Genomic DNA, 17,140 nt, shown 5'->3' on the forward strand with positions numbered 1-17,140 from the left:
GGTCCTGCTAAGACTGAACCCCCAGTGAACTAGTCTATGGGGGGAGGGCGGCAATGGGGGGAGGGTTGGGAGGGGAACACCCATAAGGAAGGGGAGGGGGGAGGGGGATGTTTGCCCGGAAACCGGGAAAGGGAATAACACTCGAAATGTATATAAGAAATACTCAAGTTAATAAAAAAAAAAAAACAAAAAAAAACAAAAAAAAAAGAAAATAAAAAAAAATGGGGTACAGAGCTAAACAAAGAATTCTCAGCTGAGAAATATTGAATGGCTGAGAAGCACCTGAAGAAATGCTCAACATCCTTAGTCATTAGGGGAATGCAAATCAAAACAATCCTGAGATTCCACCTCACACCAGTCAGAATGGCTAAGATCAAAAACTTAAGTGACAACAGATGCTGGTGAGGATGTGGAGAAAGAGGAACAGTCCTCCATTGTTGGTGGGATTGCAAACTGGTAAAAGCACTCTGGAAATCAGTCTGGAGGTTCCTCAGAATATTGGACATTGCACTACCTGAGGAACCAGCTATACCTCTCCTGGGCATATACCCAAAAGATGCTCCAACATACAACAAAGACACATGCTCCACTATGTTCATACCAGCCTTATTTATAAACCAAATGCCCTTCAACAGAGGAATGGATACAGAAAAATTGGTACATCTACCCAATGGAGTACTACTCAGCTATCAAAAACAATGAGTTCATGAAATTCATAGGCAAATGGATTGAACTAGAAAATATCATCCTGAGTGAGAAAATCCACTCACAGAAAAACACTTATGGTATGTACTCACTGGTAAGTGGATATTAGCCCAAAAGCTCGATTTACCCAAGATACAGACCACATGAGGCTCAAGAAGGACGACCAAAGCATGGTTGCTTCACTCCTTAAATTGGGTAACAAAAATATTCATAGGAGGAGATATGGAGGCAAAGTTTGGAGCAGAGACTGAAGGAATGGCCATTCAGAGCCTGCCCCACCTGTGGCTCATATATATACAGCCACCAAAACTAGATAAGATTTATGAAGCTAAGAAGTGCATGCTGACAGGAACTGGATATAGATCTCTCCTGAGAGACACATCCAGAACTTGTCAAATACAGAGGCGAATGCTTGCAGCAAACCAGTGAACTGCAAACGAGACCCCTGTCGGAGGAATTTGAGAAAAGATTGAAAGAGCTGAAGGGGCTTGTAACCCCAAGAACAACAATGCCAACCAACCAGAGCTCACAGAGACTAAACTACGACCCAGAGACTATACGTGGACTGACTCATGACTTCAACTGCATATGTAGCAAAGGCTGGCCTTGTTGGGCACCAAAGGAAGGAGAAGCCCTTAGGTCCTGCCAACGTTGGACCCTCACTGTAGGGGAATATTGGGGAGGTTGGAATGGGGGTGGATGGGGAAGGAAATACCCTTGAAGAGGGGGAGGAGGAGGAGGACAGGAAAAGGGGAAAGGGAATAACATTTGAAATGTAAATAAAAAATATATCCAATAAATTTTTTTTAAAAAGCTGACTAGTGCAGTGAGCTTCAAGATGGGAGACAGTCAAATGCACTAAGGCAAAGAATCTCCTAAGCTAGATTCTGCTGTGTCTTAGGGACACAAATGATGTTTTTTCAGATTGTTCTTCAATAGCATCGATACATAGCTATTTCCTCTGAATTGAAACACTCATTTCTGGGAAGCCCATATAACTCTGGAAGTTGCCCTGGAAACTTAACAGTCTCAGGAAGCTTAAAGGAAGAAAGAGACAGACAAACAAGAAGCTTATGAGAGTCCCAAGGCCCTTCCTTGAGGTTATATAAGCAAATGGTGATTGTCAGGAAAGGTAGACTAAGTATGGAACTTCCTGCATGCTGCCAGGGATGAGGCTCTCCTGTGTCATTAGTTTATTCCTGTACGTAAACCACAACCTATGATCCTATAAGTTACCATGATAAACACATTGGTTTATCAAGGTAGACGTGGATGGAATAAATTTTTTGGTATCTCAACTGGCATAAACAGGCATTTGTCATACCTCCCAGGAAAAGTCACTCACTAGTCACAATTTAGCTTCTGTTAAGGATAGGTTCAGGGACCACATCAGATTCCAAAGCCCATAAACATTTGAGTCGCTTATATAAAAATAGCACACCTGTTGCATAGAATCTTCAGGCTGTCTCTTACATATAATGACCCATAGCTACATTCCTTACAATACCTTATATAATGTGATCATCAAGTAAAGAGTTCCTGTACCGTATTTTCAGGAAATAACAGGAAGACAAATAGTTTGTGTATGTTTAGTACAGCATCGATGTTATTTCAAGTATTTTCTACCTGAGGTTCTCTGAATCTGAGGATGCAGTGCCTATAGTCACAGAGGGCTGAAAGTCTGTTTTGCTACTACCATGTGGAGTGCAATGCACTAATGTACATACAATGGAATAACTGTATTTTGTTGAAGATCTTAAAGTAGTACGCATATTGTAAAGGGAACTATGTGAAAATTCAAAAACAAATACCTGATAAGCATGGGGAAAAGACTACTGTGCCCAGCCTAGGAGTGTAGTTGGTGGTAAATTACTTGCTTGATGGTCCTAAGGATTTCAGTTTGACCTCCAGTGGAACAGAGGGAGGAGCAGAGGCAGGAGGGAGAAAGGGAGGGATGCTTATAATTTAAAATCTTCAAAAAATCTTCTAGTGAGGAAAGGTTTTCAAAACTTGAAATAATAATCAAGCACACAGATATTCCCTAAATTCTCATTCAAAGGGAAATCCTATTTCTTTTTTTTTTAATTGGGTATGTTCTTTATTTACATTTCGAATCTTATCCCCTTTCCCAGTTTCCCCTCTGGAAACCACCTATCCCATTGCCTCTCCCCCTGTTTCCATGAGGGTGCTCCCCTCCCCACCCACCCACCCACTCCCTCCTGCCTCCTACTTCTTAATATTCAAGGCTTAGCTCATTGCTCCATTTATTTCCAAGGTCACAATGAATAAGCAATAATAGAAGCACAGTATATTATTCAGCTTCCGGTTACTGTCACAAAATATGTGAGATAATTAAAAAGAGAAAAGGTTTGCTTTGGTTTACATTTTGGGGATTTTAATTTAAGGCCAGTTGCTTCTGTTGATTTAGAGCCCAAGGTAGAACACCTAGGCATGACAGGAGCACGGAAAGGATCAAAGTGTTTCACTTGGTGGTGGATAAGAAGTAAGAGTCAGAGTCATTTTCTCTTCAAAGCAAAACCCCTAATGGCCTAACTTACTAGGCTCCATCACCTAAAGCTTCCAGCCTCCAAATACTACCAAGAGAGGAGATTATATCCTAACTGCTCCCGTGTCTTAAACCTAAACACCTGGCTCTCAGAACAAACACAGAGTGTTCTACGAAACAGATGTTTGGAAGAATTAAAAACAGCATGGTGCTGTACAGTACATCCTAAGCTCCTGAGACACAACTTAACTGGGAAAAATCCTGTAGCAAAAGAAGAGCTTAGCCAGCTGCTGACCCACATAGCCTTTCTTCCCCCTCTCCTCCTGCTAAATCAGTAAAAGACCCCTTAGTCTGTAAGAGAGGTTCTCTCACTGCTTGCATGGTGTAAAGCCTTTCTCAGATTTTCCCAAATAAACCTGTCTGCTCTGGTGAGCCCATTCTGACTTCTTTTCTACCCTGCTACCCGATAAGGACTTTTAACACACAGTTCAAATGTATCTATGGAACTGGTCATTGTAAACACCTATGCCAAGGTCAGCCTTGGTTGGAGTTACTCACCAAAAACTGTCCTAGCTGGGACAGATTCTCGATTAAGCCAAAAAGACACCTGGGATAAGATGACAGTCATGATGCAGGGAAGGTACGTCTGGATGACAAAGTACCCGATCTTCCTCTTCAGGTGAAAATGAGCAGTCATGATTGTATATTCACCTGCAAATGCACAAATTAGAGAGATCAGTTCTATCTTCCAGGACCAGGGTTAATGCCCTCCTCAGAAGAGTTCCTAATGCTTCCCATCTTCTTCCTTCAATTTCCTTACTTGTGCTATTTGCTTAGGTAGCTAGTAGTAGGGGGTGCCTCATTTGTTATTTTTTAATTTCTCTTTTGTTTTTTGCTTATGAGTTATTTTTTTTATTTTTTGAGAACTTCATATATGTACACTGCCTTATTTCTAAACATCTCTTCTCATGTTCTCACCCTAAAGTCATGATACCTTCTTTAATTACTATTGTTACAGTATGAACATATATGTGTCAGAGGTGACCGCTGAGATGGACAGCTTACACAGGAGCTTGCCCCTGGAGGAAAGTGATTCTGCTGCTTCTCTCAGCTCCCATTGACCACCTGGAGCTCTTCACCTAGGGGTAGGAATTTCCTGTTCCATGGTAGTATGTCAACTGGTGTTATCATTTTATTCGGGCAATCAGTACTGCTGATTGTTCATAGGCACATATATAGAACTTCTCATATATAGAACACACTTTCTCACAGCAGACTAGGCATCCTGAACTTGTGGGTCTGCTTCCTCATCCATGATTTTCCCTAGGTGTGGGGGTTGCCTTTGAGATGAATTAGTTGGAGATGGCTATCATGCAAGCTGCTTGGCTTCTTCTTTACCTTCCTTTCTCACTTTTTCTTGTTTATTTTTCTCTCATACAATGCATTCCAAATGCAGCCTCCCCTCCCTACTCTCCTTCTCCTCCTTCCAGTTCCTCGGTCCCACTTTCCCCCTCCCCTAGATCCACTGCTGCTCCTGAAGGGAAGCTTCAGGAAATAGCAGGCCTACCAGGGTTATCAAGCAAACACAGCTGAAAAAAATGCAGTAAGTATATGCGCATACAGGGCACAAATCCCCATATCAAGTCTGGATGAATCAACTAAGGTCGCATAGGAGCTCACAGAGACTGAAGTGGCGATCATGGAGCCTGCATGGGTCTGCACTAGGTCCACATGCTGTGGTTGTTTAGCTTGGGGGTTTGTGGGAATTGCTGCCTTGCTTTCTTAAAGGTCGTTTCATAAGCAAATGCTGTGAACTCTAGCCTCCAAAAGGCCCTTGCTGGTGCGTGTTTTTTTTTTTTTTTTTTTAGAGAAAATCAGATTTGTGTGTTTCATTAATCCCCAGTCAATCTGTGTCATGCTCCCTACCCCCCTTACCACTCTCCAGGTTATAGCAATCAGGATCTGAGGATTTAGTCTTTGCAGATAGAAATCTGGCATCCATAGCTCTGCTGTGGATGAACACATCCTTCCTCTTCCCCTGCTGTTGAGCTCCAGGGAGACAGGACCGCTACCATCTACCAAGGACTGGTGCTTTCCCAACCCAGGTGGAGAGTAAGGAAAAGCCACACAGGCTACAGATCTGGGAAGCGCATTCCTTCCTCTGCCACCCAGAAAAGACACTACTGTCCTCTCTTGCTCTAAACTGGATTTCCTAGGCAATGCCGCAATGCCTTCTCTGGATTTGCCTGGTTGTGTTGGAGGCCAGTGGAGATCTTCCATTTTTTGCTGAAAATGACGCCGTCCTAATGGTTAACTGGTAAGGAGCTAAGATGGGTGGGCTATGGGGCTATGTGAATGAGGATTTCTGGATGAGTTTGTGTCTCCCTAGAGATGGAAGGGATGCTTGGAGTAGTAAAAAAAATATTGGATGGTCTGGATACTTCTTCAGGGAGTAGTATCAAGCCGGGATTGGGTATTGGGGTCTGGACTGCTGGGTACTATGATCACAAGCAGAGTCTTGGAGAGATTCTCAATGCAAACTCCAGTTGGGTTCTTGCCTATGAGGGTAAGTCATCTCCTGGCTGTGCAGACAGGCCATTGGCATGTTGGAGGCTGCTTGAACAAAAGCCCATAGTTTAGCAAGGTTGCTGTAGACACCCCAAGACATTTATTTATCATATCAGAGAAAATGGAACCTCAGAGACAAAGGGAGGTAAAATATGTCTTCTAACATACACTAAAGGAGACAAAGTTCTAAACAATGCCTATATATGATGCAGGGTGGGGTGTAGTATGTTTTTAAATAACTCGAGGCAGCTGAGTGCAGTTGAAAGGCTGAACAGGCTCTCATGTAAAAGAGAGAAACAGGGATAGAGAGAATGATGGACATATGTCTAGTAGCAAGATCTTGTTCTTTTGAAATGATTAAATTTTGTCCCTCCATAACACATGAAGAAAAGAAATGCCATTCAAAATACAGAAGGATCTAAAATTACTATCTTTTGCATTCTTCCTCCCTTTGTTTGTTTATTGCTTAGTTTTGAGTTATTAGTCACAAAACAGGACACTACTTTTTAAAATGTTATCTTTGTAGAATTCGGATTGGAGCAGAGCCTCTGTTCTAAAATTTCAAGGGATTGTATAAAACTATTCTCAAAGGCAGCACCCTGCATCAGCACTCCAAACTCTGCCACATAACTTTCCTTTCATTTCCATGAAACTAGATGTAAAATTTCACTTCCTTTACCCAGGGCATGGTACCTAGCCAGGGACACTACCTTCTCAGGCTCTCTTTCTCATTCAGGCATGCCTGGTGCACTGTGCTATTGGTAAGTAGGACCCTGCCCTGACACACACATGCCATATAAAGAAGGGATTGTTGTTGATGTCTTGTGTGTATTCTTCTAGCTGCTTGACTGTGACCAAACAGTAAGCTAAGCAAAGGCTTCTTTGAGGCTTAGCCCACATTGCAGTCATGGCTTGGACCATCCTTTCAGACTTTTCTCTCCTATTATATAAAGAAACAAACCATGTCCCCTGTTACTCAGTACTGTCATCTGGTGATAGCTTGAGCCATGCTGTCCCCCAGCCAAGAGAAGCTTAGCCAACTTCAAGGTAGTACAGGTTGAGTACATGGTATTCTTTGGCCTCAACATTCATGTTTTATTAGCTGAAGCCATATGGACTGCCTACAGAGAGAGTATTGTGTGATTGAGTGCATCTTCTTCCTTGTTGGTATCACCTTAGACACTCTTTTCCTACTGCTAGTTGGATTTTCCAGATTCAACCTCAGAGGAATTTCTGAGATGTTCGGGGAAGGAAACAAGAGGACTGTCAGTAGTAGGCAAACCCCGCTTTGAAGAGACCACCTTTTTTCTCAGGTTTGGGGAAGTATATTATAGAAGCTGATAACTGCGACTCCAGACACGACCTACATGTACAGTGCAGATACCACATGCACTAAAGATCCTTGGTTTCTCCATTCTCAGGTCACTGCAGATGGTGACCCTTTGTCAAGCTGCAAGGGAACCTACAAGAGGTAGAGTACTTGCATGGAGTCTCTACTCCTGCACAGTGGAACATGACGCCACAGAGGGTGGGATGCCCCTTAACTCCAGGCAACAAGTCAGGCATCTTTACCTGTGCTGGTGCTGATGTTCTCAGTGCCTACTGTCTGCCCCATGAGGTGGTACTGGTTGAGTCTGGAGCCATCTTCTGCCACCACCACAGACTTGGTGGAACCATTGGTCCAAACATAGACAACTTCCGAATTAGGGTAAGCATCTGTGGGGAAAGGGAAAGAAAGTGGAGTAAGTACAGAGTGGTTTCCACTGGAGGAAAGACAAAGATGTTGTTGGAAGGGGGAATGAAGTTGAGAATCGACCTCCAGGGCTTAGAAAGCATGTAGAGCAGCACCCTTGTGGGTCAGACCCTCCCACCTCAATAGAACTGATGCACCAAATATGCCACAGATTAAGCCAATTCATACACCTTCTCTTTCCACACATCAAAAGAATAGAGTCAGATATGAAATAAGTGCCTGCCATCCCAGCAGACCTGTGAGTGTAATAGATCAACTATTCTGTATTGCATTTCCATCATCTGTGGGGTGGGGTGATAGAGGACTCACACTCAAGATATAGATGGCTGCCTGACTCACACAGTAATACTTATCTGTAGCACACAGATCTTCCTATTCCAAACCTTCCCTGTGTACTGACCATACAGTCCAGGAAGGAGGGCTGGTAGGCATCAGCATCTTGGCCCAAGAGTCACACCTGCCAAATTGTTATTTAGATGGGAAAAGGAACTGTGCAGATGAAATAACAGCAATGGGATTGAAATCCAGAGATTATCTCAGATTATCATATGAGTCAGTCCAATCAAAACTGTTTTCTCAACCTGGAGCCAGGAGGAGATTTGCAAATGAAGGAGGGGCTCAGCTGGACTGGCTCTGACACTGGAGGGAGGGACTACACCAAGAAGAAGGAAATGATCCATGTGTAGCAGTTGACAAGAAGAAAAGACCCTTCACCCACAGACACATTTAACTGAATTACACCCCACCTCGAAAACCGGCTGAACCACTCAGAACCCCCAAATGAAGCTCTTCTAACACAATGACTCCGGCCTTATGAGACAAAGAAATTTATGAGGTAATGTAGGCTTCTGGTTATGAGACTGTGGGGCAGCACAGCGTTATTTTAATCTGCAGAGTTGGTGATAGTTTGCCACACTAGCAGAAATAGAAAATTAGCACAGACTGGATGGAAAACAGATCCAAGGACCTCTCTTCAAGAAATTCATGCTTAGAGAAGAGAAAGAGCTCTCACAGGAAAGACACACAGTGTGAGAGGTAGCAGCAGCAAGTGCTGTGAAGGCACATCCTCAGAGAAGAAGGAGACCTGTTAAAGAACGGGACTTAACAAAGCTCCATTTAGCGTATCTAAGAGATGTTCAGGAGTGACTCTCTGGGATAAAGGAGGCTGAAGGAACCAAGGTCCAAAAGGGCAATCCTTAGATACCTAAAGTAAGATAGTAATATAATAAAGCGGGCCAGGTGTGATAATAGGGTCTTGGGACACTGAACTTTTTATCTGAGCCAGGTAAACCTTGGAGAAAGGGGTTTAAAGAAAGTATGTGACCTATTCAAATGTAGGTATTATCAAGGTCTGTCAGCCAGAGTGAGACACAGACTATAGGAGGGAAGAGATGAAGAAGTACATTCATCATTAATTCATTTTGTTCACTAATGGAAGGAAGGAGAGAAATGGGGAATGCACTTTTAGCGGCTAACTGAATCAATGTGAGATGGAGAAAGAGTTTTTCTTGTTTCTACTGAGCAGAAAATAGAGGTTCTGGAGTCTTGGGTTCTGGTAAAAGCACTATTCCAGGCTGACTGGGCAGGGGGCAAAGAAAATTGTGAAGGGAAGATCTACTTGGGGTACTGAGAAGACAAGTGTGCACAAGTCCAGAATTCCCAAATATGGTCAGGGTATGCCCAAGGCATGGGCTATGAGATTACCCATGTCATTTCCAGGCACTGCAGGTTCTAGAATCTGAGATAAGTCAACAGCAGCAAGCAACTACCTCATTGGGAGGGGCACAAGTGGCTGATGGTAGCTGAGGGATGCTCAAGGACACAGCAATTTAGGAGCAGTTCCACTCGAGCTTGTGTATCTGAGCTGTCTGTCAGTCCTGCAGTTACAACAGCACGTCTGCCCAAGAGCCCAACACAAAATCTTTCACAGATGCCCCCATGTGGGGAAGTGAGCTATCATATCTTCAGCTTTCATGCTCCAACTCCTAATTGCAGGTTAAGAAAACCAGTGTCCCATTGCAGAAGGTAAGCTGTCAGGAGCTAGCAATGAGCTGCAGAAATGGGCTACAGGGACCGCCTCCTAGCACTCAGGCTAGTCCACTCCTCCAAGTGTGCCTACAAGCAGCCATTCTCTGGTCTTAACAGGCAAAGCTCCCTGCTTGGCTTCTAGACAAGGCTCAGTAGGGATAAGCCAGAGCAATCTGGTGGTTGACTTACTGAAAAATACCAAATCCCTGTAAAACTACATTGTAACCTTGACTCCTTTTCTTTGTTCAAACAATTATTCACAGTTGTGAGAAAAAACGGTGTACATAAAAATATCCCTTTTTCTGCTGTGATTCATGAAGCCCCTGTTTTTCTGCCAAAGCAGTATTGTAAATCTTACATTCTCTCTGGTTTCATATTCTGAACTTGTATTAGTTTTGGACTTGACTTGTATTCATTTGCCCAGGCACTTAATCCTGACAATATGTGCATGGGCAAGAGACAATCTGTAGGTACATAGGTTGCCTCTCAGATGTCATATCCCTAAAGAAAACTTGACTCGCCCTCCCCCAACAACATCAATTGCCTGTGGGTCATCTCCATCCATTTGGGGATTTTGGCTGGCTTTGTGTTATACAGATGTGCTTGTAATCACTGTCCCTGTGAGTTCGTGTTTGCAGTAGCACATCTTTCACAGCATCTTCCGCAGCAGTCATCCCGCTACCCCTGATTTAGCAAAGAATTAAGCCTTTCTATTCTTCTTTCAGGATGATTTTGGGAGAAGGATGTGTGGAAGAGATGTCTCATTTAGAGCCAAATATTCCACAGTCTCTTAAACTGTTCACATTGACCAGTTGTGGGTGTCTGTATTAACTGAAATCTTTTGCAAACATATGCTTCTCTGACTAGGATAGGAGGATGCACTAATAGATATAAAGATTAATAGTTAGGGGGCAGTTTATTACTATGTATATTTAGCAGAATAATAGTATTACATTCTCCCCTTAGGACCTATGACTTAACTGGCCTTGGGTTCTTGACCCAGTTAACAGTACCAGGCATGAATTCTTATGGAACAAATCCATAAATCGAATCACAATTGTAGTTGTTTTACCCTGGACACTATTTTACCAGTGGCCATATCTTGTCAGGTCAATAGTTACTGTAGCTTGTAGAGTTCACATCTGGGTAAGACACTTGAGTACTTTAACAGTAATGTGCAGAACACCTTAAGCACTGTGACACATAGCCAGAGGGATGAAGCTCCCCAGTCTTTACCAGCTTGAATTCTCAATGACTTATGATTCAAATACGTGAAATCTTCAGAAATGGGTCTCACATTAAGTTTTAGAGATTAACCAAGGGCAAAGGCAATAGCTGGTAATGGTGGTCTATTGCATCTCACTGAACACCAAGTCAAACAGAAGTAACCCATTCCTACCCTGGGCTATTTGTTTGGTAGCCTATAATATCTAGAGAGGCACTGTCGTCACTTTATAGGATAAATTAATTTAAACTTTAAATATATGTGTATATTTTAGGAAGTGTCTATAGCAGTAGTCTTCCACCTTCCATTTTCAAACCTTTATAGTGTTAGTTATTCTCTCCCATCCTCTCTCTACTAACCTGACCTGCCAACCTCTACCACATCTACCTTTTTCTTATCCATCATGTCCTTCCCCTTCATACCTCCTGTTTTCTATCAGCCATCACTTAAAATTCTGGCTACAATTTAAGCACATACATTTAAAGAGTTAGAGCTGGAATCTATATGTGAAAGAATGTATGTAGTTTGTTGTTTAGGATCTATGTTACTTCATTATCTTTACATTTCAAGATTGCATTTTTATGAGTAATATTCTGTTGTATATATATGTACCATATTTTCGTTATTCGTTTACCGTTTGATGGCTTTTCCCATTTCCTTGTTATTGTGAAAAAGCGACAATAAGTATGGGTGAGTAAGTGTCTCTGTAGTAGGATACACGGTGCCTTAGGTATAAAGGGAAGAGTGGGGCAGCTGAATCATATGGTAGATCTATTTCAAGCTTTCTGAGGAACCTCCTTGTTGATTTCCATAGGGGCAATACCAGATTACATTTTCATTAGCAGTGAATAACTGTTCTACTCACTGATGCCAGGATTTGTTGTAATTTTTCTCACACATTTTAATTGAGGTAAGATGAAAACTCAAAATAGCTTTAATTTGCATTTCCTTAACAGCTAAAAAAATTGGACATCTTAAAAATACTTCTCTGCCATTTGTCCTCCTTCTTTGAAAATATTTTCTGTTTAGTTCCATGGCATATTTTTATTTGGACTTATTGTTTTCTTGGTGTTTGGGGTGGTTGTCATCATCGCCGTCATTTTTGTTGTTGTTGTCAGATCTATGGCTGGCACATATAGATCTATTCCCAGTTTCATGAGGAACCAAACCACTGATTTCCATAGAGGCTGCATCAGTTTGCGCTCCCACCTGTAGTATGTGAGTATCCCCCTTTCCCACATCCTCACCAGCATGAGTTGTCATTTGCTTTATTGGTCTTGGCCATTCTGGCAGGTGTGACATGAAATTTGAAAGTGGCTTTCAAAGTAGAAATTTCTGGTTTCTCAAAAATTTAGTTGTGTCATGTGATGTTTGTCTGGCAGCTGTCTTGTGAGAGGGCACATGACATTTGCTGAAAACAGACATTTGAGAGGTTACATGATGTTTAGAAGGAATATAATCCCACAAACAGTGAGAAGCTGACACACTTGCATTGCTGTGCCATGTAACACTTGGCTTCTCCACTGGTCTTTGCTGGCCTTCATTTCATATAGAGGAACACAACAAAGATTCAGGTCAGTTCTGGCTGCTTCCTTTGACTTGTGCTGATTCAGTGGATCCTTCCTGTTTCTGTCGGGTAGAGCTGCCGTTTGCTTCTGGAGTGTGCTTTTAAACTGAACTGCTGGTATTCTGAGAATGAAGAGTGGAGTCATCCCAAAGCACTACTACTAAATAGGTCTACAAACCCCTTTTCCTTTTAACCTTTCCCCTAACTCTGGTTAGTGGGCTAGAAGGGAGAATGAGGCATTTAAAAATCCTAAATAAAGTATGAAAAATCTAAGCCTAGAGGTTTTACTTCGCATTTCCCTGATGTCTAAGGATGTGGGACATTTCTCTAAGCATTTTCAGTCATTTCTATTTCTTTGTTTAAGAAGTCTTTACTTACTCTATATTCACTTAGCTCTATATTTATTTTTCTTGATGTTCAGTTTTTAGTAGTTTATTCTGTCATAAACTATCAGGTCTATAATTGGCAAAGATCTTTTCCAATTCTGTAAGCTGCTACTTTGTCCCAGTGATGGTGTACGTTAGCACACATCTTTCCAGCTTCATGAGTTTCCATTTACTATTTGTTGGTCTTAATGCCTATGCTATCAGTGTGCTATTCGAAAGTAAGTACTTTTCTGTGTCAGTGAGTTCAAACCTATTGCCCAGTTTCTCTTTTATCAGGGTACTGGTCTTATATTGAGGTTATTAATCTATTTGGAGTTAGTTTCCTGCAAGATCATAGTATGAATCTATTCTTATTCTTCTACATGTAGACATCCAGTTTGACCAGAACTGTTTGCTAAAAATTGTCTTTTTTCCTATATGCATTTCTCATTTCTTTGTCAAAAGTCAGGTTTGTGGACTTACGTCTGGGTCTTCACTTTGATTCTATTAATAGACATGTGCATTTTTATGCCAATGCAACAATATTTTTACTATAATTCTGTAGTACAATTTGAAATCTAGGATGCTGGTAACTCCAGCAGTTCTTTTATTATTTAGGATTGTATTAGACATCTTTGTGTGTGTGTGTGTGTATGTGTGTGTGTGTGTGTGTGTGTTTCCGTATGTTGAGAGTTATTTTATATTTTGAATTTCTGTGAAGAATTTTGTTGGTATATTGATAGAGATTGCATTGAATATGTAGACTGATTTTGGTATGACAGTTATTGGCACAATATTATTCTTTTTTTTTTAAATTTTTTTTAAAGATTTATTTATTTACTAAATGAGTACACTGTAGCTGTCTTCTGACACACCAGAAGAGGGCATCAGATCTCATTACAGATGGCTGTGAGCCACCACGTGGTTGCTGGGATTTGAACTCAGGACCTCTGGAAGAGCAGTTAGTGCTCTTAACCGCTGAGCCATCTCTCCAGCCCGGCACAATATTATTCATACAGAGCCATGATCAGGGGAGATCTTTCCATCTTCTGGTATCATCTTTCATGTCTTTTTTCAATATCCTAAGGCTTTTATTATACAAGTCTTCTACTTGTTTGATTACAATTATCACAAAGTATTTTATATTTTTGAGGTTACAGTGAAAGGTACCACTCCCTTAAGTTTTTTTCTCAGTGTGTTTCTCATTTGTATATATAAACATTACTGATTTTGTGTGTCAATTTTATACTATGCTATATTGTATATTAGTTATAGAAGTTTCATGGTAGAGTTTAGGTTATATACAAAATATTATCATCTACAAAAACAGATACATCAACTATTTTCTGTCCCAGTTGTATACCCTTGATTTCCTTCAATTGTCTTTTTCGTTCTGGCTTAGGTGTTAAGTACTACATTGAATAGGTATGGACGAGTTTGTCTTGTTCCTGATTCTGGAGAAAGTGCTTTTTCATCTCCATTTAGGTTGATATCATTTGTGAGCTTGTTGCATATTACCATTAATCAGAGAGATGTGAACACTGTAGAGGACTCAAGCAGAGAGAAGATGAAACTAAAAACCCTGTAGCTCAGTTTGAAAACTGAGGCAGGCCTCACAAGTAGAATGAATTGAGCAGAAGAAAGACTAACAGGTCTCATGGACTAAATAGAGGATCTAGATCAGATAAGAACAAAACATTGAAAACTTTTAAAGCACAGAAAACTTGGGATACCGTGAAAAATCCAAAGTCTTTGAATTATAGGCACATATGAGGGAGAATAATCTCAAGTCAGTGGCATAGACCAAATCTCCCACATGATCACAGAAGAAAACTAATCCAAACGTAGGAAACGCACACACATACAAATATAAGAAACACACAGAAAACCAAATAGACATTACTAGCAAAGGAAATCCTCACAGTGTATGATTGTTACAACACTAGGATATAACAAAGAAAGGTATATTGAAAACTGCAAGAGAAAAAGAACACAAGTCATATAAATGAAAAGCCATCATCATAACACCTTTGAACACGTTTGAAGTGGAAGCTTTGAAAACAAGAAGAGCCTTGAGCAGTGCATCCCAAGTGACAGTCAGCTTAAAATAACAAACTGAGAAAAATATCTACCATGATTGAAAGAGGAAGAAAATTTTTCCATGGAAATAAGCCAAATTTATCAATGAGAATAGAATAATAAACAACACCAAACATCATCAACAACTAACACATTAAAATTTCAGTAATAACTTCAAATATCAATGGACTCAATTTCTTTTCAAAATATACTGACTGAATGGATGAAGAGGCAAAAACCTATTTATCTTCTACCTCCAAGACACACATTGTGTAGCTGGTGCCACTAGACAGAAGAACTGGTATGATTGAGTCAGCCCAAACCCCTGGGAATCTCAGAATTGTGAGTGGCAGGCATGGGGCAATCTCCCTGCTAAACTACCTGATCTGGAATGGTAATCCTGACACCCTACTGAGGGAACCATGACAATCAGTCACTTGGCATAAAAACCTGGAGTTCTCCATGCTAATGAGATACCTAGATAAGCCTGGTGTGTTTAGCCTCAGCATCAGTCCCAGAGCCTGCTGTTTCTCACCAGGGGAAACAATGTCTGAGATCCCTGTTATGGACTGTGTTCTGCCTCCCCTGAATGTCTCACTGGCAGCACTCGGGCACGCCAGAGGCAGACATGCAGCCCAACAACACATCTTAGTTTTAAAGATAAGCGTTGCCTTAGACTAAAAAGATAAACAAAAATATTCTAATCAAATAGAACCAGGAAGAAAGCTGCTATTGATCTGCTAATATCTGTCAAAATAGACTTCAATTTAAAACTAAACAGAAGAGATAAAGTGACTAACTGCATTCCAATTAAGATACAGTTAATAAAAAAAATAGTATTATTCTAAGTGTATATGTGCAAAACTCAGGTGTGGGCCAATTCCATAAAGAATCTAATACTATATTCAAAGACACAGATTAATATTAATCCAGGAATACCCCACTTTCTCAATTAGGCAGATCATCTGGGCAAAAATCAAACAAACAAACAAAAGAATACACAGTCTATGCAGCAACACATGGAAACTTTCTAAAATATTTTACATCCTGGGACACAAAAGAAATTTTTACAAATTAAAAAGAATTTAAATCATTCCTTGTAGGATTATCTGATCCCAATGCAATACAACTTACCATTTCTTTAGGCACTTCCAGGCCATTCGATATTTCTCAGTTAAGAATTCTTTGTTTAACAATATCAACCAACCAGACAACACCAGGGATCCCAGGGACTAAACCACTAACCATTGAGTACACATGGAGGGAACTATGGCTCCAGCCACATATGTAGCACAGGATAGCATTGTCTAGCATCAATGGGAGGAAATGTACTTGGTCCTGTGAAGGCTCATTTCCCCAATGCAGGGGAATGCCAGGATGTTAAGGGGGGAGTAGGTGAGTGGGAGAGGGAGCATCCTCATAGAAGCAGGAGGAGGGGGAGGGATAGAGGAGAGGGGAGAGAGAGGATAACATTTGAAATGTAAATTCATAAAATATCCAAGAAAAAATTTTTAAAAAGAAAAAATGAATTCGTTGTTTAGCTCTATTCCCCATTTTTAATAAGCTTGTTTGATTCTCTGGAATCTAACTTCTTGAGTTCTTTGTAAGTATTAGATATTAGCTCTCTATCGAATATAGAATTGGTAAAGATCTTTTCCCAATCTGTTGGTTGCCATTTTGTCCTATTTGACAGTGTCTTTTGCCTTACAGAAGCTTTGAAATTTTATGAGATTCCCTTTGTCTATTGTTGATCTTAGAGAATAAACCATTGCTGTTTTGTCCCCTGTGCCCAGGTGTTCGAGGCACTTTCCCACTTTCTCTTCTATTAGTTGCAGTGTATCTGGTTTGATGTGGAGGTCCTTGATCCACTTGGACTTGAGCTTTCTAAAAGGAGATAAGAATGGATCAATTTGCATTGTTCTACATGCTTACCTCCAGTTGAGCCAGCAACATTTGTTGAAAATGCTATATTTTTTTCCACTTTTAACTCCTTTGTCAAAGATCAAGTGACCATAGCTGTGTGGGTTCATTTCTGGGTCTTCAATTCTATTCCATTGATCTACCTGCCTCTCTCTATACCAATACCATGCAGTTTTTATAACTATTGCTCTGTAATACAGCTTGAGGTCAGGGATGGTGATTCCCCCAGACATCCTTTTATTATTAAGTACAGTTTTTGCTATTCTGGGTTTTTGTTATTCCCGATGAATCTGCAAATTGCTCTTTCTAATTCTGTGAAGAATTGAGTTGAAATTTTAATGGGGATTGCATTGAATCTGTAGACTTCTTTGGGCAGGATGGCCATTTTTATTATATTAATCCTGCCAATCCATAAACATAGGAG

The 17,140-nt window shown here is 40.8% G+C and overlaps 1 protein-coding gene across 7 annotated transcripts in view; it reads right to left on the reverse strand.

Moving 5' to 3' along the window:
- Positions 1-17,140, reverse strand: part of Gabra5 (gamma-aminobutyric acid type A receptor subunit alpha 5) — a 112,979-nt gene that overhangs the window by 21,966 nt on the left and 73,873 nt on the right. For all 7 annotated transcript variants that reach the window (XM_017589075.3, XM_017589074.3, XM_039109851.2 and 4 more), the window contains 2 exons: positions 7,352-7,495; positions 3,770-3,922 (listed from right to left, as the gene is read on the reverse strand). In XM_017589075.3, coding sequence (XP_017444564.1) covers positions 3,770-3,922; positions 7,352-7,495 — 297 coding nt within the window. The remainder of the gene's footprint in view (positions 1-3,769; positions 3,923-7,351; positions 7,496-17,140) is intronic.

This window comes from Rattus norvegicus, chromosome 1 (assembly GCF_036323735.1).
Source record: "Rattus norvegicus strain BN/NHsdMcwi chromosome 1, GRCr8, whole genome shotgun sequence".
Taxonomy (NCBI): domain Eukaryota; kingdom Metazoa; phylum Chordata; class Mammalia; order Rodentia; family Muridae; genus Rattus; species Rattus norvegicus.